This window comes from Callospermophilus lateralis, chromosome X (genome assembly GCF_048772815.1).
Source record: "Callospermophilus lateralis isolate mCalLat2 chromosome X, mCalLat2.hap1, whole genome shotgun sequence".
Classification (NCBI taxonomy): domain Eukaryota; kingdom Metazoa; phylum Chordata; class Mammalia; order Rodentia; family Sciuridae; genus Callospermophilus; species Callospermophilus lateralis.
In genome coordinates this window covers 40,591,456-40,616,279 of record NC_135325.1, presented here as the reverse complement: position 1 = coordinate 40,616,279, position 24,824 = coordinate 40,591,456, and the positions used below count along the sequence as shown (strand labels likewise).

The following is a 24,824-nucleotide window of genomic DNA, read 5'->3' as shown; positions in this document are numbered from 1 at the left end:
TAGTACTTGAAATTCTAGCTACATAAATTAGAGGAGAGAAGGAAATAAAAGGGATAAAAAAGGGAAAGGAAGAAGCCAAATTATTATTGTTTGCAGATGATATGATCCTATATTTAGAAGATCCACCCCTCAAAAGTCTGTTAGATCTAATAAACAAATTCAGCAATGTAGCAGGTTACAAAATCAACATTAAAAAATCAATAGCTCTCCTATATCCCAACACTGAATCTGCCCCAAATGTGGGTGCAACCATTTACATAAAAGAGACACTACTTTTTCTCTTTCCCTTTATTTTGTTCTTCTTATTTTCATCTTCATTCCTGAGAAAGATATCAGGAAAATTATCCATTCAAGATAGTCTCTTGGGGCTGGGAATGTGGCTCAAGTGGTAGCACGCTCGCCTGGCATGCGTGCGGCCCGGGTTCGATCCTCAGCACCACATACAAAGATGTTATGTCCACCGATAACTAAAAAATAAAATATTAAAAAATTCAAAAAAAAAGAGTCTCAATAATACTAAGAATAAATCTAACAATGGAGGTATAGAAAAAACCCTCTACAATGAAAAATTATACAACATTGAAGAAAGAAACTGCAGATGACCTCAGGAAATGAAAATACATCCCATGTTTATAGAGAAAATTAATTTTGTTAAAATAGCCACACTACCAAAAGCAATATATAGATTCAATGCAATATTCATCAAAATACCAGTGACAGTCTTCACATACAAGAAAAAAAACAGTGCTAAAATAAAAGACTCAGAATAGCCAAAGCAATTCTAGGCCAAAAAAGCAACGCTGGGATGCATCACAATACTACACTACAGAGCTACAGTAACAAAAACTATATGGTACTAGCATGAAAATAGATGCATAGACCAATGATACAGAAAAGAGAGACAAACTCACATATCTACTGTCATATGACCCTTGACAAAGTTACCAAAAGCATACATTGGAGAAAAGACATCTTTCTAAAAAATATTTTTTATTCGTTATAGATGGACACAATGCCTTTATTTTATTTATATTTTTTGTGGTGCTGAGAATGGAACCCAGTGCCTCGCACATGCTAGGCAAGTGCTCTACCACTGAGCCACAACCCCAGCCCAAGACATCCTTTTTAAATAAATGGTGCTAGGAAAACTGGTTATCCATGTGTAGAAGAATGAGACTAGACCCTTATTCCTCACCCTGAAAAAAAAAATCAACTCAAAATGGAGCAAAAACTTAAGAATTAGACTAGAAACTCTGCAACTACTAGAAGAAAATGTAGGGTAAATACTCCAAAATATAGGCACATTCAACAATTTACTCAATAGGACCTCTAAAATTCAGGAAAAATGCAAGAGTTAATATGTGGGATAGTGTCAAATTAAAAAGCTTCTACACAGTAAAGGAAGCAGCAAAGACTGTGAACAGAAAACCTACAGATTGTGAGAAAAATCTTTGCTAGCTATATAAAGAACTCAAAAAATTTAACACCAAAAACTAAATAACCCAATTAATGGGCAAATGAATTAGATCCTTTATAAAAGAGTAAATATAAATGGCAAAAATGTATAAAAATTGTTCAGTATCATTAACAATTAGGGAAATGCAAATAAAATGTACACTGAGATTTCATTTCAAAACAATCAGAATGGCTGTCATCAACTATAGAAACAATAATAAATGCCGAAAGGATATGGAGAAAAAGGAACACTTTTACATTGTTGGTGAGATTGTAAATTAGTACACCTACTATGAACATCAGTATGGAGGTTCTTCAAAAGATGAAGAATGGAACTGCAATATGATTCAGCTGTACCAATCCCTGATATTTATCCTGAAGTATTAAAATCATTATACTATGATGATACATGCATACCAATATTTATAGCAGCACAATTCACAATCACCAAACTATGAAACCAGCCTAGGTGTCTATCAACAGAATGAATGAATAAGGAAAATATGGTATGCATGTGTGTTTTTTGTGCATACACATATACACACATATGTGCATACACACACATATATGTATGTATATGTGTATATATATATAATAGCCAAAAAGAAAAATAAAATTATGTCATTTCCAGGAAAATGAATGAAACTTGAGAACATTATATTAATCAAAAGAAGGCAACCAAATTCAGAAGGTTAAAGGTAATATGTTTTCTCTCATATGTGGAAACTAGAGAGGCAAAGGAAAATAAATATAGAGGGATCTCATGAAAATCAAAGAGATACAAGTGGAATAGAATAAAGGGACCCAGTGAGGTTGGATGTAACGGAAAAAGGAAATACTGGGGATGATGATGCCCAAATTATATTGTTATATTGTGTGCATGTATGAATATATAACAACAAATCCCATAATTATGTACAACTATAATACATCAATAAAAATGTGGGGAAAAGAATGATTATGAAAAAAAAACCCAATGAGACCTAAGAGAATGTAGGTAAACAATTAAATGTAACTTGGAAGACAATGCATGGTATGAATAAGAAGTTCATCAAAGTGATAAGAGATGTTGAAAAAGAAGCAAATAGGTGATTGAAATGTGATTGAAATCTTGGTGATTAAGGGCTTAATAGGTCAAATAAATAGTACACCTGAAAGCTCCATTGAAGGATAAGACTAAGGAGAAGAAAGAATGTCTGAACTTGAAGACAGGTCTTTTGAAATATCCCAATTAGGCAAAAATTAAGGGAAAAAATGAAATAATGAAGAGAACATTCAAGTTCTTTGATACACCATTAATTGAACAAATCTCCATATTTTTGTAATAACTGAAGACAAGGTGAAAAAAGGAATGATATGGAAATTTTATTTAGTGAAATAACAGAAGAATTCCCCAATATTGGGAAATATATGGCCATTTTTATACATGAGGCTTGTAGGACATGACCAGAAAATATCTTCAGTATGCCATATTATAGTTAACCTATGAAAAGTATTAAAAGTGCAAGACAATAAAGAACAACAAAGCATTCAAGACTAACAGATTTTCTGCCCATAAGAAACTCACCTTACCAGTAAAAGCACACACAGACTGGAAATGAAAGAATGTAAGATAACATTCTAGGCAAATGGAAATCTTAAATAAGCAGAAGTAGCATATTTATATTTGGTGAAATATACTTTGACAAAAAATATAGGAGTGGGAGAGCAAAGATGGCAGAGTAGAGAAAGTCTGCACTTTCCATTTGCTCCATGGCTTGGAATTAAAGCAGTAAGAATACTGTTTCTCAGTGTGGTGAGTGATTCAACGATTTCAGTGAAATTCAGCATTAGACTATGACATAAAGAGACCCAGAAATTCTGATGGTTTGAACAGAGAACAAATAGGAATACATAAGAACCAAGCTTGTGGCAACAGCAACACTTAGTCACCACACAGGGGAGGTGCAACAAAAAGAAAAAGAAAGAAACAAAGGACAAATTTGACAGGGGAATATTGGTAGATTAAAAAATAGTTTAAATTTTGCTAATTCAGAGGCTGCACAGTTAGCTGATCTTCAATAAATGCTCTGTGTTTCTCAACTTGTGATCAGAGTGCTCAAGCTGGGAGGTTACTCAGGAACTCGCTGGGAGAAGTCAGGAGCACGTAGCAAATATCTCCACACTTTCACAGCCATTGTCTACTCTGTGGCTCAGGGTACAGCTTGCAGAAGGCAATTGAAACAGAAACAGATAAGATTGTATCCTGGAGGGATGTGGGGTTCAGGGCAGAGATATTGAGGGGAATACAACTCACTTTCCCTTTCAGTATAGTGGCTTGTGCAACCAGCTGAAAAGGGTCATGAAACTGAACAGTAGGGCATGGCTATATTCAGAACCTCAGACAACTAGGTTTCTGGATGGTGGCATAAACAAGAACTACCCTACTGCCTCTACCCAGGGTTGTTGGTTACCCCACACTATTAATGAAATTCTTGGGAGGACTCTGAGATCCAGATACCCAGCAAATATCAGCAATTGCCCAGTCCTTTGGGTGTGTTGACCGAATCATTGCACAGTAGATACCACCTGACAAAATTCCAAACTTTCAATCAGATCCCAGTTACTACAACTTCCCATTTAAAACTCTGCATCAGCCTATCCTGGAGTACACCAATTTAGTCTCTCTGTATATAACTACAATAGAGATACTTCCCATTCCTTTTTACCTTGAACTTGTGAGCAGGGAAGCTGAGAGCCATTTCAATCACCTTTGGCAGCAGGCCACTCCAGTCTGCACCTTGGTGAGCAACACCAAAGGAGTAATGGCTTAATAACATCTAGACCTTTCTCTCTCTAAGGGGTGCACAGCTCAAGAATAAATAGAAAGGACCAGCTGGCATAGGCAGTGAATATCCATCCTTGTCCACAGTTTTGATTACCTAAATGGAAAAAATTTTTACATTTCATTAAGATTTTTTCTTCTTTTTGTATTTGCTAATTGGTTTGTGTGTGTGTCTGTGTTTCTGTTTTTATAAGTTTTTCTTTTTATTATCCTTTTGTTATTTTGTTTTGTTTTTGAGGGTTGGTGTTGGGCTTATATTTTCTTTGCTTTTGTTTCATTTGTTATTCATTCTTTTCTTCTCCATCTAATAGCCAAATTCTCCTCTCTCTCCCTGCTTTGCTGTATTTTGTTTCTTTTTTTCCCTGTCTTCTCCTTCATTATAGCCTTTAATTTCTACTTCTTTTCTGCCTCCTCTACTTTACCTTTTGCATTCCCACCACATTTTATTTTCTCTTAATGATCTGCATGTTTATGATCTTTTAAAAATACTTATCTTATAAAATTTCTGCCTCATCATTCATGTTGTTATTGTTAGTATTATGGATGTCATAGTTGACAACTGGTGTATATTACAATACTATATCTAGTTCATGGCTTCTTTGTTGCTGATATTAAATTTTCTGACCCCATGATTTCAGTTTTTGTGGTTATTAGTGCTATAGATGTAATAAAAAGCATTTGGTGTTTAATTTAATGCTAGATTTTTTTGTTGCCATTGTTGATGTGATTGATTTACTCTTTACTGTGAGGTTCTGTGAATCTAGTGTGACACTACAAGTTCACAGAGTAGGTATTCTGCTGCTGAGCTACACTCCAACCTTTATAAGAGACAGTGCACATTGTTTGACACACACCTAACTCACATTCAAACTTCAGCAATACTTTAACACAAAGAATAGGGGAAGGAAAGCCTCCAACCAATAACCAGGCCCCAAGTAGGAATGGATAGGAAGGGGCTTTAGGCTTCATTAATAGACATCCTCTCCTAAAGCAATAGCAAAAAGAAATAACATAACCTTTGTGCATACCACACCTACAAGGGCCCTCAATCTAGATCAATCTCATACCATTTCAGAACATACAGAGCTGTCAAGTATAGAACATCAATCCCAGAAGGTGTAATCCATATGCCCTGCTGTATACAACACATTTATCTGACCTCCTGGATGGGGCCCTTCTATCAGAGGTGAGTTAGTGTGATCACTTCCTCCTCACCGAGGTAAAGCCAAGGCATGTTGAGCATTTTTCTAAAGGTCCCAAATCCTGATGAAATCCAAATAAGGAAGCCTCATTAAGAAATCACTCCAGTCCCTCTCCTCGGTGTATACCCAAAGGACTTAAAAACAGTGACATAGTCACATCAATGTTTATAGCAGGACAATTCACAATAGCTAAACTGTGGAACCAACCTAGATGCCCTTCAGTAGATGAATGGATAAAAAAATGTGGCATACATACTTAATGAAATATTATTCAGCAATAAAAGAGAATAAAATCATGGCACTTGCCAGTAAATGTTAGAGAATATATGCTAAGTGAAGTTAGCCAATCCCAAAAAATCAAATGCCGAATGTTTTCTTTGATATAAGGAGGCTGATTCATAGTGGGATAGGGAGCGGGAGCATGGGAGGAATAGACAAAGTCTAGATAGGGCAGAGGGGTTGGAGGGGAAGGGAGGGGGCATGGGTTAATTAATGATGATGGAGTGTGATGATCACTACTATCCAAAGTACATGTGTGAAGGCACGAATTGGTGTGAATATACTATGTATAAAACCAGAAATATGAAAAATTGTGCTTTATATATGTAATATGAATTGTAATGCATTCTGCTGTCATATAGAAATAAAAAAATACATAAAAAAGAAATCACTCCATCTCAGATATCTTAGCATGGTATATCATAAGTATCTTTTATGTCAGTTTGATTTAGATAATGTATTTTGTATTGAATATATGTTTAATATATGTTCCCTTATTATTTTCATTGCAGTCCTCATACAAATGATCATATTCTGTTTTAACTGCATTCTTTCTATCTTTATTTTCTTAGCTCAAGTTTACACTTGCTACTCTTTTTTTAAAGTGTGATTTTTTAAAAAAAAAACTTTTTTTAGTTGTAGATGGACACAATACCTTTATTTTATTTATTTATATGTGGAGCTGAGAAGTAAACCCAGTGTCTCACGTGTGCCAGGCAAGCACTTTACCACTGAGCCACAATTCCAGCCCCACACTTGCTGCTCTTAATTCCTCTTTTCCTTATTGCATTACCCACTACTGTCTCAAATCCCCTATTTTCTTCTTTTTATCTTAGTTTGTATTATTTTATTTCTCCTTTCTCTTTCTTTGCCTATTTTCTCTTTTCCCCCTTTTCAATAATAATTTTACTACTTTAAACCACTAATTTCTCAACCTATTCGAGAATATTATCTAATTTTATACTTTAATCAGAAGAAGTGTGAGAAATATTTTCATTAAGCTTATTAGTACATGGATTTGCACTGAAGTGATTGCAGTTTAGTATATTCTCTCAAAATGATGCTGCATACTCAGCATAGTAGTGGGTATGTGTTGAATAGGAGTACCAGTACTCAGATATTTGCCAATCCTTAGGCACATAAAAGATGAAAGCTCCCTTGCATAAAAGTAGAAGGGATAGTCATCCAAGCTGATGGGTAAAAATATAAACAATATTATAATGCAAGGAAACAAGTCATTCCACGAAATCCACAATACTTCAACAACTGATCACATTGACACCACAATGGAGGAAATATAAGGTAAAGAATTTAGAATGTTCAGAGTTAAAATTTTCAGTGTATGGAATAAACTAAGAGAAAATACAGGAAGTAAAAGAACATTTCAACGAAAAGATAGAGATTCTGAAAATGAAGCAAACAGAAATCCTAGAAATGAAAGACTCAATAAATCAAATTAAAAATTCAGTTGAAAGCTTTGCAAATATATTAGACCATGTAGAATATTGTCAAGTCTTGAAGACATAGTATGTAACCTTGAAAATAAAGAATAAAGCATAGCATATCATAACAGTAAAAACATAATGACAAGAAAATATGTTAAGAAACCAGAATATTAAAAAATCTGGGATAACATTGAGAACAAATTTAAGAATCATTGGTATAAAAGAAGGCACTGAGATAGAATCTAAAAATATGCATAATCTTTTCAATAAAATAATATCATAAATTGTCCAAACCTTAGGAATGAGTTAGAGATCAAAATACAAGAGTCATTTTGAATCCCAAATAAGATAAAAAGATTCTGTCCAAGATACATTATAATTAAATGTATAATGTGCAGAACAAGGATATAATTTTAAAAGCCAAAGAGAAAAGCAACTCACCTTAGAAGGAAGCCAATTAGGCTTCTTCTGATCACTCAGCCCAAACTCTAAATGTCAGGAGGGCTTGGAATAATATATACTTTTTATCTTTGATGTGTCTAGGTAATTACTAGCTTTCTGTTGGTTCAGAAGAGATGTTCCTTAATTGCCTGTGACTTACAAGTCAGATTACTCTTTATTAGGGGGTGTAGTTTTGTATGTCCTCCTGAAGAAAATTTCTGTATATACAACACTGTCAAATCCAATGTTGGTTCTCATATGTGTTTTCGAGTTTGTGTGGTATGGTGGTCTAATATAGAAGTACTATGGTGTGAGTGCAGTGGCACTTTGTTGCCCTGGGAGTACACAGGTCATAGGTTGTTGGGGTTGTATCTGGGAAGAATGAATAGTGACTTGTGTGACTGGAAATGGGAAATTATCTCTGTTTGCTGATGATATTATCCTATATTTAGAAGACCCCAAAACCCTCCTTTATACTTTTAGAGCTAATAAACATATTAAGCAAAATAGCAGGATACAAGATCAACATACTATATCTATTAAAAAAATAATTTAGGAAAATATCCTATTGGCAACAACCTAAAAAAATACTTAGATTAAAGAGAACAAATAAAAATTTTAAGACATACTTAGGAATCCATCTAAGCAAGAAGGTGAAAAACCTCTACAACAAAAACTGCAGATCAATGAAGAAAGAAGTTGAAAAAGACCTTAGAAGATGGAAAGAGTTCCCATGTTCTTGAAGGTGCATAATTCGCACTATCAAAATGGTCATGTACCAAAATCATTATACAAATTCAAGGCAATCACAATCAAAATACCAATGACATTCTTCACAGAACTAGAAAAAAAGCAGTTCTAAAATTTATTTGGAAGAATAAAAGACACAGCTATCCAAGGCAATTCTGAGCAATGCTGGAGGTTTCACAATACCAGCTCTCAAATGATATTACCATTAAAACATACATGAAAACTTACAGAATGGAATAGAAGACATAGAGACAAATCCATATAGGTACAGTCTTCTGATACTTGACAAAGCTTTCAAAAACATGTCAGAGAAAAATAGCCTTTTTAATAAATGGTGCTAGGAAAACTGGATATTCATTTGTAGAATGAAACTTAATCCCTATCTCTCACTATGCACAAAAATTAATTCAAAGTAGACCAAAGACCTAGAAATCAGACCAGAAACTCTGCAACTGCTAGAAGAAAACGGAGGTTTAACCTTCCAACATATTGGCACTGACTCTGATTGCCTTAACAAGACACCCAAAGTTCAAGAAATAAAAGCAAGTATCAGTAAGTGAGATAACATCAAATTAAAATTCTTCAGCACAGCAAAGGAAACAATTAAGAGTGTGAAGAGAGAATCTACACAATGAGAGTTCTTTGTTACTTGTTCCTCCAACAGAGACTTAATATCCAGAATATATAAAGAACTCAAAACACTTAACAAGCAAACAAACAAACAAATAAAAAAATAACCCAGTTAAAAACTAAAGAGATCCCTCTCAAAAGAATAAGTACATATGTACAACAAATATATGAAAAAAGTTAAATTCTGTAGCAATTAGGGAAATTCAAATCAAAACTCCATTGAGATTTCATCTCACTCCAGTAAGAATGGCAATCATCAACAATACAAATAGTAATAAATATTGGGGAAGATGTGGGAGAAAAGGTACACTCATATATTGTTGGTGGAACTAAAAATTAGTACAACCACTCTGGAAAGCATTGTGAAGATTCCTCACAAAACTAGGAATGGAACCATCATATGACCCAGCTATCCCATTACATGGTGTATATCCAAAAGATATGAAATCAGCACATTACAGACACATCAATGCTTATAGTAACACAATTCACAACAGCCAATCTGTGGAACCAGACCAGATGCCTGTTAACAGATGAATGGATAAATAAAATGTGGTATATATACACAATTGTGTTTTAATGAACCATAAAAAATGATATTATTGCATTTGTTGGTCAATGGATGGAGCTGGAGAACAACATGCTAGTTGAGATAAATCATACCCAGAAAGTCAAGGGTTGAGTGTTTTATACATGGAAGCTAGATCAAAGTAAGCGGGGGGGGGGGGGGGGAGAAGGGTGGCAGAATTCCATAAAAACAGAAGAGACTGGTAGAGTAGGAGAAGGAGGTTGAGGGGGAGAGTGGAGGAATAAAAAAATGGGGAAAGAGTAGAATGAATTCGACCAGTTTCCTGTGTGCATATGAATTTACCACAATGAATTTCACCTTTATGTATATCCATAATGCATGAATTTAAAAGAACTATAAATAAGGAGAAGATAGATCAGTAGAGGGAAGGGAACAGGGGGATGGAGAGAGGGAAATCAAAAGTGCTTGGGACTGAATTGGAGCAAATCATATTCCATGCTTGTATAATGATGTCAAAATGAGGCACAATATTATGTATAACTATAATGCACTAACAAAATCAATCAATAAATAAAGAGAAAAAAATATAAAATCCAAATGGCCAACAAACATTAAAAATTTTCAACATCTTTAGGAATTGGGGAAATGCAAATCAAAACTACCTTGAGATTTCATCTCTCTTGAATTATAATGGTAATTATTAAAAAATACAAAAAATAGTAAATTCTGGAGAGGATATGGGGAGAAATACATTGTTAATGCAACTGAAAATTAGTACAACCATTATAAAAATCAATATGGAGATATCTCAAAAGTCTAAAAATGGACCAATGATGTGACCCATATATCTGATTTCTTGGTATTTGTCCAAAAGAACTAAAATGAGCATACCATAGCTTAGATATGAGCTTTCTCCCCAAAAGTTCTTGTGTGAGACAATGCCAGAACTTTCAGAGGTTAAATGATTAGATTATAAGAATTTTAACCCAATCACTGATGTGAATTAACTTGGTATGGTGTGGCTTGAAGAGGTAGATCACTGGAACTATGCCTTAGGGGTTTATATTTTGTCCCTGGTGAGCATAGTGCTCTCCCCGCCCTCCCCCCGCCCTTTCTTGATTGCCATATCTTAAGTTCTTTTCCTATGCCAAACCCTTCTGCTATGATGTTCCACTCAGCTTAGGCCCAGAGCAATGGAGTCCGCCATCTATGGATTGAGACCTCTGAAATCATGTGCCTCTTCTAATTGTTCTTATCAGGTCTTTTGGTCACAGTGACAAAAAAAAAAAAAAAATCTATAACAGAAGTTCGTACCAAGAAGTAGGGTTGTTGCTGTGACTAACTTGACCATGTGTTTCAGAAGCCTATGGAAAAGTTTTGAGGGAAGTGAAATTTTGAGAATTTAAAGATGCAAGCTAGAATATTGGATATGTGCGAATTGCTTTCGATTTTTACAGGGGTTCACACTGGATCTTAAGCCTTCACAGGAGATATTAATAACTTTTAAATAAAAATTTCTTCTTCTAATTTTTCTTGTAAGGTCTTTTTCTCACAGTGATAAATATTGACTAAAACACCTACATGCCAAGTGGATAGCACCACAATCCATGGTAGCCAAGTCATGGAACTAGCCTAGCTGCCAGTCAATAGGTGAATGGATGAAGAAAATGTGATACATATACACAAAGGAGATTTATTTGGCCATAAAGAAGAATAAAAGTATGTCATTTGCAGGAAAGTGGATGAAACTGTAGAGCACCATGTTAAGTGAAGTAAGCCAAACTCAGAAAGACAAGGATCAAATGTTTCCTCTCATATGTGGAAGCTAATGAGAAAAAAAGGAATTTGAAAAAAAGGGATCTCCCAAAAGTACAAGAGGGAATAGTAGAGTAGAGAAAAAGGATAGAGGGGGAGAGAGAAAGGGGAGATACTGGGGAGTGAAATCAATCAAATTATGCTATGCACATATATGAACACATGTATAACACAATGCATATTCATGTATTAAACAATGAATCCAACTGATATGTAGAACTCTAAGCATCAATTTAAAAACTAAATTATTAGAAGGGAGATCAGCAAAGCAGAGGTGGATTGTGGGAGGGAGAACAGAAAGGAATGGGGAGATCAAAGTGGAGCAAACTATGGTATGTGCATATATGAATATAAGTTAGCAATGAACTGTATTATGTATATGTTTTGGTTAGCTTTTTGGTGCTATGACCAAAAGACCTGATAAGAACAATTTTAGAGGAGGTCTCAGTCCATAGATGGCCTACTCCAACCCTTAAGGCCTGAGATAGGCAAGATTAGTGGAAAAATGTGGTAGAGAAAATCATCTCAGGACATGGTACTAGGACAGGGAGAGAGAGAGAGAGAGAGAGAGAGAGAGAGAGAGAGAGATCTCCAGGGACCTACAGTTACCAACTAGTTAATACCTATCAGGAGATGAATGCACTGAATAGATTAAGGCTCTAATAACTCAATAATTTCACCTCTAAACTTTCTTGGATTGTCTCACATATGACCTTTTGGGGGAATCATATGTCTGTTATGTCTGAACCATAACAGCATAATTATAATGCACTAATAAAAACACAATAAAAAAGAAATTATATTGAAGTAGTAATAAAAAGACTTCCAACAATAAGAACTCAGTACCAGATGGTTGGATTCACAGCTGCTTTCTATCAGACCTTTAAAGATGAACAAATGCCAATGTTCCTCAAATTATTACATAAAATAAAATAGGAAGAGAACACTTTCAAATTCATTCTACAAAGTCAGTGTTTTCCTGATCGAAAAACCTGATAAGAACTCTTTAAGGGAAAAATGAAACACCCACATACTTTGTGAGCATAGATGCAACGATCTTTAATTAACTATTAGCAAATCAAATTCAATAATACATTAAGAAGCTTGTACATCATGATCAATTTGGTTTCATTCTAGAGATGCAAGAATATTTTAACATATGCTAATCAATGAATAGAATAAATAATATAAATAGAATCAAGGACAAAAGCCACATGACCATCTCAATAGATGCAGAAAAATAATCTGACAAAATTCAACATGTATTTATGAGTAAAAAATCCCCTGAATAAACTAGGGTAAGAAGGTCATATACAAAAAACCTAAAGCCAACATCTTACTGACCTGGGGAAAACGAAAAGCATTTCCTCTAAAATCAGGAAGAAGGTAAAGGTGTACTTTTTGCACTCTTATTCAAGAGAGTCCTTGAAACTTTACCCAGAAGAATTAAGCAAGAGAAGGAAATAAAAGGAGTACAAATAGGAAAAGAATGGTTAATTTTTCCTTGTTTGCAAATGATGTGAGCTTATATTTACAAAATCCTACAAGCAATACCAGTAGAACTTCCAATAAACAAATTCAGTGAAGTAATAGGATATAAAGTCAACATACAAATATCAATAGTTTTTCTATATGCCAATATAGATCTATTGAGAAAGAATTCAAACAATTCTATTCACAATAGTAAAAACATTTAGAAATAAATATAAGACCTCTGCACAGAAAAGTACAGAACACTGAAAAAAAAAAGGAATCAAAGACATCAGAAGATAGAATAAATTCCCATATTCAATTGACAATACCACCAAAAGCAATCTATAGATTCAATGAAATCACCACTAAAATACCAGTTATGGTCTTCCAAGAACTAGAATAAAATACTAAAATTTATATGGAAGTACAAAAGACTCAAAATAGCCAGAGCTATTCTGAACAAAAGAAGTAAAGCTGGAGGTATCATAATATCTAACTTCAAATAATACTACAGAGCCTTAGTAACAAGAACAGCTTGGTCCTGACATAAAAATGGACATATAAGCCAGTGAAAAAGAATGGAAGAATACGAACACAGACATAGTCATTTGATTCTTGACAAAATGCCAAAAATATAGGTTGAAGAAAAGATAGTCTTTCTAACAAATGGAAAACTGGATATCCATATGTTACAGATTGAGACTAGATCCCTATTTCTCACTTTGCATGTAAGTCAACTCAAAATGGATCAAAGATCTAGAAGGAAGACTTGAAACTTTACAACTTCTAGAATAAAACATAGGGGAAACATTACAACATACAGGCATAGGAAGAAACTTCCTCAATAGGACTCTGATAGCTCAGGAAATAATACCAAGAATGATTAAATGGGATACCATCAAACTAAAAAGCTTTTACACAGCAAAGGAAACTATTAATACCAAGAAGAGAGGACCTAATGTATGGGGGAATTTTTCCAGCTAACTTTCCTAGAGTTGATTAATGTTTTGAATATAAATTCATAAAATTTAATATAAGAATGAATTATTTAATAATTGGGCCAATGCACTAAATAAACAGTTCTCAAAATCAGAAGAAATCAAACAATTGATTTCTTATCAAACATTTTTTTTCATATAGTTGAAAAAGTGTTCAACATTTCTAGCCATCAGAAAATTAAAAATCCAGACTACAATGAGATTTCATCTCACTCCATTTAGAATGGCAATTATCAAGAATAAAAATAACAAATTCTGGCAAGTACGTGGAGTAAAAGGAACTCTTATATCTATTGGTGGGAATATACATTAGTGTGGATATTATAGAAATCAGTGAAGAAGATCCTCAAAAGACAAAGCATGAAAACACCATATGATGCATCTATACAACTCCTGGGTATTAAAAACAAACAAACAAAAAACCTCCTGGGATTTACTAAAAAAAAAAAAAAAAACACACACTAAAGTCAGCAAGTTATAAAGGTACATTCAAACATGTTTACAGTTCACAATAGCCAAGTTATGAAGCTAGCCTAGGTTTCATCCATATAATATACATATTTGAATTTTATTCAGCCATAAAGAAAAATGAAGGCATGTCATTTGCATTTGCAGGAAAATAAATAAAAATGGGGAGCATCATTTTAAGCAAAAGTCAAGGGTCATATGTTTTTCTTCTATGTGACAGCTAGACAGACAAAAGCAAAAAGAAAAAAACATCTCATGAATATAGAAGGTGACCAGAGGGATAAAGAAAGGGGGTCAGGGGGAAAAATGAGGAAAGTGCAAGAGGAGGTAGTGGTGGTTGAAATTGATGAGATTTTGTTATATGCATCTGTTAATAAACCAAAATGAAACCTTTGTTCTGTATAATTATTACTCACCAATACAAAATAAGCAAACAAAAACTACATTGAAGGCTGGTGTGGTGGTGCCTGTATGTAATCCCAGTGATTCAGAAGGCTGAGGCAGGAGGGCTGCAAGTTCAAGGCTAGTCTCAGCAACTTAGCAAGGCTCTAATCAACTTAGTGAGACCCTATCTCAAAATTAGAAACAAAAAACACTGGGGATGTTGCTCAGTGGTTAAGCACCTCCAGATTCATCTCTGGTACCTAAACAACAACAACAAACTACATCAAGATTTCTTTTCACTCCACTAGAATAGCAATCATAAGAAGAATATTAATAATAAATGCTTGTGAGAAAGGGAAAAAGAAACCCTTATACATTCTTGGTGGGAATGTAAATTACTACAGCCCCAATGGAAATAAGCATGTACATTCCTAAAAACATTAAAAATTAAAGTACTGTATGGTTCAGTGATACCATTCCTTGGTATTAATCTGAAACAATTTATTTCAGCATACTTTAGAGATACATGAATACCCACGCTTATTGTAGCACATTTTATAGCACCCAAGTTATGGAATGAACTCAGATGCCCATCAAAAGATAAATGGGTAAGGAAAACATGGTGTATAGATAGTGGAGTTTTATTCAGCCAAAAATAATGAAATTATGTCATTTGCAGGGAAATAGATGGAACTGGAGACGATTATGTTAAGTGAAATAAGCCAAACAGAAACCTGACAAGTGTCATATGTTTTCTCTCATATGTGGAAGCCAAAGGGGGAAAAAAAGAAGAAAAGTGATGTGATGAAAGTAGAATGAAGACTGTTAGGGCAAAGAAAGTCTATTGGGGAAGGGAGGAGTGGAGGGTAAATGTAGTTATTGGAGAGTGAAATTGATCAAATTTTCTCTCTCTCTCTCTATATATATGTACAAATAGCCACAATAAAACCCAGTTTTCTGTATATAATGTAACAATAAAATAAATTAAAATATTTTTAAAATATATTGTTCTGATCATGTATCTCAATGGTAGATATTATCTAGCATATGTCCTGGGTTTGATCCTCAGTACCTTAAAAAATTATTCCAGGTTGTAACATATATTACAATTTATGTAGATAACTAAAATCCTAATACATTACTTGTGGAAATGTAAACTGATACAACTGCATTAAAAATATTTTGCATTATACAGTTAAGATTAACATGTTTAAAAGCAAATGCTCTGTGTATGAACAATTGTGCCACTAGATATTTTCCTTAGAGAACATTTACACATGTACACCAAGAGATATTTAAAAACATTCATTATAGTTTTGTTTCTCTAAGCATTATTGCTTCTAAATCTGAAGCACTGTAAGGGAACTTCAAATCTCAGAGGAATACATATATTTATTTATGTGGTGGAATATCTTACAGCAATAAAAATAAAAGTACTACATTAACACATATCTACATGATTGACTCTCACGGGAATAACTCTGAGTAAAAGAAACAAAGCACAAACCCCCATAAAATAGTATTCCATTTATTTAAAGTTCAAAAACAGGCAAAAGTAAACTATTATTTAGGTTTGCATTCATCAGTTGGAAAGATACATTTTTTAAATAATGGAAGGAAATGATTATCACTGAAAATAATATAATGGTTACCTCTGATGAGGGATTGGTACCTGGATGCTTCTGGAAGTCTGAACAATAAATGTCTTGTTCTCAATCTTAATGAATACATGTAGGTCTATGCTATCATTATTCATTTAACTGTAGATACATGCTTTATTTGCTCTTCTTAAAAATCTGAATGCCCATCCAAATGGAGAATGTTCCTCCTAAACGCCCAAATAAAGGATTTCCCTCCCAGGCATCCAACAATGAAGAATACCCAGATAAAATTTTGGAACCTCAACCAAAGAAACAGAAGGTTCAGAAACTGAAATAACTTACCCCTCTGACTGAAACTGAAACCATTTACTCCTACGACCAGAAGCTGCCAGGGAGATCGTGAAGCATAAAAGGGCTTCTTTACTCACGTCTGGCAGCATTGGAGGTAGAGATGAGTCACTTTTGATCCCACTCTTGACACAATATAATGACAATCAATCCAAACTCAGAAACTGTGAAAGTAAAAAGACTTTATTTGGTCTCACAGAAATTGAAATTTGGGAGACAAATATCACATAGCTCTGAGTGAGAGTTCCAAGGAGAGCAATAAAAGTGGGAGCTTCTATGTGTTATTGGATATTGAGAAGGAACAGGAGCTACATGACTGATAGAAGATAAATAAACCTGATGTTCATTATTTTTATCATTTGCAGTGAAAATTCCATTCTCTGGGAACCATCACTTCAATTGTTCCTTCCAATTTGGCCTTGATTTCCATCACAGAATTCCCTTTTTTCTTTTTCTCCCAGTGTTTCTCTGAAAGGCAAAACCTTCCAATGAGCCAACTTCCCATATCCCTACACAAAGCTGATAGCTGTATTAAGATATCTTTAGAGTTTACGTTTTCCCAATATTCTCTTATCCTTCTTCCTAGGAAAAAACACAAAATGGTGAGAACAGGGCTGGGTAGAGAAACCTAATCAACTGAGCACATATCCCTGTATTCTATAAACTCTTGTGGAATCCCATACAGGAATTATACCAGAAAATAGCATACAGTCTTCATGGAGCCCCATTCATGGACATGGTTAAATATATTACCAAGAATGTGTTGGGCCTCATGGGCTTAAACAGATAATTTATTGTGTTTGAGTCAGCCTGATTTCCTTTGTTGCCCCATGATGTTAAACAGTAGTTTCATCAGAACTTTACTCAGCTAGAGGGAAATAAAATAATTTAATCATCCCATGTTGAAGAAACACTATTTGGAGACAAATTCAAGATAATAGTCATGAATTCTGAAGTTTAAAATATTTTTATTAATAAAAAAGTACAATAATAGAACTAAACAAGATTGCTTAGTACCCAAGCACACACCCTGCCTGGATGTCACAACTGGAGAGTCCCATGGAACTAGAACAAAGTAACCTTTAAGTGGCCATGCTAACTGAAGCAATTCTTGAGGATCTTGAGGTCCATGACAAACTTGTACATGAGAGATTGCTCAAAGCCATGCTTCTGGAGCAGGAACTAGTATAAAATAGAGGAAAAACAGGGTGTTGCTCTAAAGCACTATAATAAAGAGACAAAAACACAAAAGTTAAAGCTTAATATACTGTTTTATAATTTCTTTAAACAAGTTAACAATGACAAAAGTTCAATCAATCCCTTCACTGCAGGCTCCTTTCCCCAACACAAAAATGAGTCAGTTTCTGGCACTGCTCTCCAGCTGTGACTTCCTGTGAAAAAACAGGGATAAACACCACTAGGGACTCTCTTCACCTTTTTTTCAGGAATACAATGAAAACAGCACTGCATACAACATAGTTATAAAGTAATGTCCAACAAAGCTACTTGTAGTGACCCTAGGAAACATCTATGGAAGTGAAGGAGAGTTTAACAGTTAACAAAATAATATCTCTTCCCCTGACCCCAGCCCACCACAGAAAGTGAAACCAGTGTTTGAAAAACAAAGAAATATCCTGCCACTGATATGAATTTCATCTTTTCCCTGCCCATTCCCACCCTAACCATCCCACCCCTCATCCCTCCTACCTTTACTGTTTACAGTACAGTAAGTGGAGAAAATGTAATTAATGAATATGAACTGATCAAAGACTGAAGGAAAGGTTTTAAGAAACTGCCTTTGTGCTTCTGACAGGGTGTCATGTAATATAGTCCAGGCAGAGTAAGAAAGAGGAAAATATAGCTTTGAAATAATGGAATATACCTATTATATCTATTATGTTTCAAGTCTAGAAACACTTGGTAATCCTATAGTTAGTAACCAAGAAAATATAGGGAAAGTGAGAACAAGAAATAATATTGCTTCTAGTGGCCACTCTTCAATTATCTTTCTTACTGAATCAAATTTAGCTCTTTATCACCTAGGAGGCCTAATCCTCTCCTTTTCATAGGGTAAATATAGGGTACAATAATTATCATTATAGTAATGTTTATAATACTTAGTTGTTCATTTAGAGATCTCTCATGATTTTTGCCAACATTAAGAAGAAGCCTCACAACATTCCTGTGAGGTAGATACTTGGATTCCCATTTTGCAGATGGGTTAACTGAGGCACAGAGGTGATGTGACTTGCCTAAGGTCAACCATGTAAGAGACTGGGAAAAATATAGAAGAGAGGCAACTTAGGGTAGCACCTCATTATCAGAGAGCCATATTTAGCTGTGAGAAAAGATAGTGCAGTTTCTTTAAATTGGGCCTACCCAGTTTCTTTTGTGTCCATCTGTCTATAGTACCTCATCAGGGATTAGCACACTATGAAAGATAAATAAATTCCCTTGGTTTATTCAAGGTTAGGTCAATTTCCAATGGAATTTCTTTTACTAAAGTACATTAGAAAACTTTCTGGGGACAGGAGAGACCCCAGATTCTTAGAATTCAGATCACAGAAATCTCTAACTCCAGAACGTTGTAGAGTACTTTGTTTTAAGGAATTATTGGAATGCCAAAAATGTTACTATTATGTACATAAGCACTGGGTTTTAGTGATAAAGTTCTTTCTCATTGGTGTCCAGGTCAGATAATGTTATATGTATATATACTGGAATTGAACAATTAAGTAAATAGAGGGCAGAAGTTGGGAATCATGTTTTTCACTGTTGGAATGAAAGGCTACAGATAAGTAAGGAGCAAAAAGCTAGACTAATTCATGTAGTAATGGATTAGGGTTGCAACATCAATATTAACTCATGTATAGCTAAACAGATATGGATAATTACATCCAGAAATATTTATAAGATGTGTATATACATAGGTTAGTATACACACATATATTTCCTTGCTCTGTCAGCTGAGAAGGCCTCAAAGCAATAGCACTCTAGTAGCAACAAGCATACTTAATGCCCAGATCTAGGTTTCTAATACAATTCTATAGTAAAAGTAACCAGGATTCCTTGATGAAACGGCTGATTATAGTAGTGGACCTGAAAATATGCAAAATGAGAATGGAACATCTTGCAGTGCCAGAAAGTAAGGACATTCTAAAAAAGGGATGGGCATATGTCAAAAGGACTTGGGAGTCAGCCCAAAAGACCTCCCAATGGCCAAAGTCAGAACAATTTGAGTTACAAAATAAATAAACTAGCATTGGATTACTACATAAAAGTATAAGATAAATATCCGAGTCCATGCTGATATAAATAAATGATTGTATAAATAAATAAATGAAGATAAATCACCCATGCAGAAAAGTTCTAAATAATTTATGTAGATACTTGCTCTAAAGGATGTGGTACATAACTCAACACTCTCTAAGTACGGGCTGCACATAGTGACTTCCTTCCAAAAAGTAAAGTATGGAAGGGAGGAATAAGAGTATATGGGAGAAACCTGATAAATACAATCAATCTCAGCCAGTTCTTCGAGGTTGACATCAAAAGTCATAAGTCATGTAAATACCATGTGATGAAAATAGCACTTCACCTTTGTGATCTTCCTCGCCCAAACCCGTTATGCCCATCTCTTCATGAGAAAAACATCGACAAATCCCAATTGAAGAACATACTCTTCAAAACTGCTAAGGCCATTAAAAATGACCTTGAAAGGTAAATCTGAGAAACTGTCACACCAAGAGGAACTTGAGGAGATATGATTATTAAATGTAATATGGTATTCTGAATGGGATGCTGAAACAGAAAGAGGATACAAGGTCAAAACTAAAGAAATCTGAATAAAGTATAAACTTCAGTTAATATTAATGTATTGATATTTTTTCATAGTTGTAGCAAATGTACACTACTAATGTAAGATGTTAGTAATGAGGAAATTAGATGTGTAGTATAGGGAATTCTACTATCTTCACAATTTTTTGGTAAATCTGAAAATGTTCAAAAATGGAAAGTTTATTTTAAAAAGTTTCTATGATAAACTTTTATTATTTTTTACCCATAACACACTTCACCTAATCTATCCAACCAGTTCACATTCCTCATATTTCCCCCAAATTTTATAGTCTTAATTATCAAGTTATGTTTAACTGCCAATCTTATACAGATGAAGGAATTCCACTGTAATAAATTCCATGATATTATTCAATTATTAGATAAAGTCATTTCTATATCCTAGGCAACTGTCACACTAACAGTGCTTAGCTGGTATAAGCACATCAAATTCAATTAAACCCCAAATGCTACCCAGGAGAGATACATTTTAGTTCCTTTCCACCTCGCTGTCTACCTAGCAAAGTTTTATGCGCTTTTGGTGCAATAACTCTGTTGTGTAGTGTATTTGAATACATGTATTCTATGAAAATTCCTTTCATGAATCTTGACACATTTCTTAAAGCTTATGTAATTTGAAAGATTTTATTTTATTTTATTGAGAAGACAGGGCAATGAGAATAGGGTTAAAAATGCTTCTTGAGTAAAGACAATTAACAAATGCTCTCATTACTTTAAGAAAAAATTTAGAATAAAGTCTTAGGGATGTCAGGGACACCAATATTTGGGATCATAATTTGGTCATCCTAATTAGTGTAACAGTATGTTTGATAGCTTTTACTTAGAAATAAACCAAATGTCCCAATGCAAATGATCCTGAGGTCTAAAGGGTATATATCAGGTCTGAACTCTGGAAAAGGAGTCCTAGGATCCAAACTGTGGAGAAAATGAATATGCCCTTGGGCTCTATTGTGAAATACTGTACCAACTACTCAATCATAAGCTTAAATCTATGTATGATGATAATCTACCTTTACCAACCTGTTTTACAGCTACAGAGATGTCTCCATGAACATACTGGCTCTAGATATTTCCTAGTGCTTTAGTAATTAATATACAGTTTGGAACTTGCACACCAAAAGTCAGGAAAAAGCCCATATCAAAATAAGAATGATAATAGTAAAAACCTACATGTCATTTTGAAAAATACAAGCAGTCTTAAATTTATGGAGAGTTTATGGTCTAGAAAGACATTGCAAGTTGAAATGAGGTAAATAAAATCTAGATACTATAAAAGTGCTACAATAGAAAAACTGTGAGCCTAATGTTATATGGCAATGACCACAAGCACATTTTACTACGTCATCAACTATAAATTATTTTGGGGTGGTGTAAAGATTTTTTAAGTATAACATATAAAATTGGACAAATATTGCAACCAACCACGAAAAATTGTCTTTAATTTGGTTTAATAATGTGATCCCTGGAAGAATGAGTGTGCAGGTCTATAAGGCCTCAAGGAAACATCTGGAGAAAAAAATCTGACCCGTATTTGTCTTATCTGTAAAATACTAGGAATGGGTAGGACTAGACAGCTAAAAGGATCCCTTCTTGATGCTAGAAATCTGACTTAGAATGAACAGCCTCAGGAGGTAGTAACCTAAAGTATTCAAGCAGGGACTGGTTGAATATCTGCCAAGGAAAAGGGGTTCAATATGAAGATAATCTTTAGGAGAGAGGCTGAGACCAATCCAATTGATACAAAGCCCCCTTCCCCTCATTCTGGGAGAGGAAATATGCTATGTGGAGGTAGATCTGAGGTCCAGGGCCAGGAACAGGGGATTTCATGCCCCAGATAATATCATGAAACAGACTGATTGGGCAACCAAATGTGAATTTTGCAACCTGCTGTAATGGCTAAAAGAAATAGCTTAGGTGGTCATGCAGTTATAAAACATCAAATTGCTTTTTGTATGTCAGTTTTCACAAAAGCCCCTTATATTCCATTCAAAATACAGGAATGAATGCCAGTAATGCTATGAAGTGAACATAATTCCTTTCTTTCAACCTCTCACCTCTGTATAACATGGCCTCAATGTGTGATTTCTCATCATGTATTATACTGAATAGTTGCTTTATGTAAACAAAAGAATAAACAGTACAGTGAAGCCCCTCAAGACACTGTCTCAACAGGCTGGCATTTGAATGAGGTTTGTGATTAACAGCACTTTTAATATTCTGTCCAAATTAAAGTCACCTTTTATTTGTTCTCAGGTTTGCCCCAGGTTTGCTTGTTCCTGTCACTGCCCAACATATTTTCCTGGAACCCTTTTCTCCCTACTGAACTGAACTGAACTGTGCTTTGAATATTTGTCCAAATCTAACCTAACAAAGAATGTAACTGTGCCACAAAATCTTGAATCTTAAAGGAGCAGGAGGAGAAAGAGGAGAGGACAAGAAGATCCTTTCATTCCTTTTGATGGACTTAAGAAGCACCAGGACTGTCTGAAACCAAACTGTAAGAAGAAATTCAATTGGATTTATAAAACTTTTAAGTTTGGTGTGAAATTCACCTTATTCACTGAGAAGATGCCCTATACTTAGGACCAAAATTCCTGTAAATCTTACCAGTCCACTATATTGTTATGCCTCCCTCATCTAGGAACTTGAGAAAAGTCATTTTAAAACCCCATCAACTGCCTTTAAGTACTGATTAAAAATACATACGTGTGTGTATATATACATACATACACACACATATATGTACATATATATGGATGGATAAAAGTTATAGAAAACAAGAGAAAAAATAGAGGGAAAAGCAGCGTATGTTTGTTCACAGCCTTGAGTTTGATTCCTGTTTTGTTATTGTAGGAAAAATGTCTATTTCAGGGAAGGGGTGTTGGGGCAGGGGCAGCCATGGGTGCCGCACTGGAATTCAACCCATGCGGAGGTTGAAAAAACTGAAGTCTGGATAGTGGAGAGGTGAAGGTGGAATATGAAGAGCCCCATGGAGACTAGCTATTTTTCTCTCCAGTCTCCACAACCTGGCTCAGTAGGATCCTCCAACCCCATCCCAGAGGCAAGTTGAAGTCAAAAGAGGAAGATATGGTCTTGACCTCAGCACACACACAGAAAAGAGACCAGTGCAGCTCCTCTAGTGTGGCCTATGGAGTTCACATGGTATCGTGGCGCCGGCGGTGCAGGGACAGGTGGTCAGAGCGAGAAAAGCTTCGGTTGCAGTCTGTACACCTGAAGGGCTTGATGCCTGTGTGCTTCCGGAAATGGCGGGTGAGCTCATCTGAGCGAGCAAATTTCCAGGAGCAGCCATCCCAGGTGCATTTATAAGGCTTCTCTCCTACAAAGGGAATTTGCCAAAACAATGGGAATCAGAGAGATGCTTGGCTCCGAGAAAGATAACAGAATCCATAATTTTTTTAAATCAAAACTTTAGTCAAAAGGCAAGGCAATCACTTTGAAGGCATGCTCTGGTTCACCTTTTTAATTAATTAATTCAACAAACACCTATACTTATCACATATAACATGATGTTTTGAAATATGTATCGATTGTGGATTGGCTGATTGCATTACCTCACATAAATTGTTTTTGTAATGAGAACCCTTAAAATTTACTGCCATCAATTTTCAACAATACAATATATTTTTATTTACAGAAATCATAAAACAAGGTCAAAATGGTAGGGTGTAAAGCATACAGCCTCTGACTCAATAAGACCCTTTTTTGAATCCTGGCTCTACCACACTAGCTGTGTGAGCTTAAAAAATCACCATTCCCTGGTTGAGTCTCTGTTTTCTCATCTGTAAATGGGAGCAAAAATATCTTACAGTGTTGTTTAAAACATTTTCTCTTTTAATGATAGCTACTAAATAATAAAACTGGGACAAAAACTAGATCTTTATTGATACTTTCCACTGTACTATATAATAGAAACCACATCTTCTCTCTATTACCTCCCACTGAACAGTCTAAAATAGAGCCATACTCAAGAAGAATCTATGACTCAGTAGAAAGGGCCCTCAGCTAAAGCTACAGGTCTTCTTTTGTGTATGGTTAGAAATGAATTTCTAATGCATCAAATGGTATGGGGAGAGGGCTCAGGTGAAAATTCCTGAAATACCTCTATGTTTAGAGTCTTTTGGTTGCATTTGGGATATATATATATATATATATATATATATATATATATATATATAATGTGCTCAGGATAGAAAGCCAAATGAAAAAAAAGAAGTATAAAAACATTAACATAGTTATGTCTCCATTATATGTATAGGTCACATGCTACATACACATTTGTATACTCAGAATAAAGGCAATACCAACA

At 34.7% G+C, this 24,824-nt stretch overlaps 1 protein-coding gene across 2 annotated transcripts in view; it reads right to left on the bottom strand.

Annotated features, from left to right (window-relative positions):
• Window positions 1-20,708: 20,708 nt before the first annotated feature.
• Window positions 20,709-24,824, bottom strand: part of Klf8 (KLF transcription factor 8) — a 39,101-nt gene continuing 34,985 nt past the window's right edge. For both annotated transcript variants that reach the window (XM_077106408.1, XM_077106409.1), the window contains one exon: window positions 20,709-23,834. In XM_077106408.1, coding sequence (XP_076962523.1) covers window positions 23,653-23,834 — 182 coding nt within the window. In that variant the 3' untranslated portion in view covers window positions 20,709-23,652. The remainder of the gene's footprint in view (window positions 23,835-24,824) is intronic.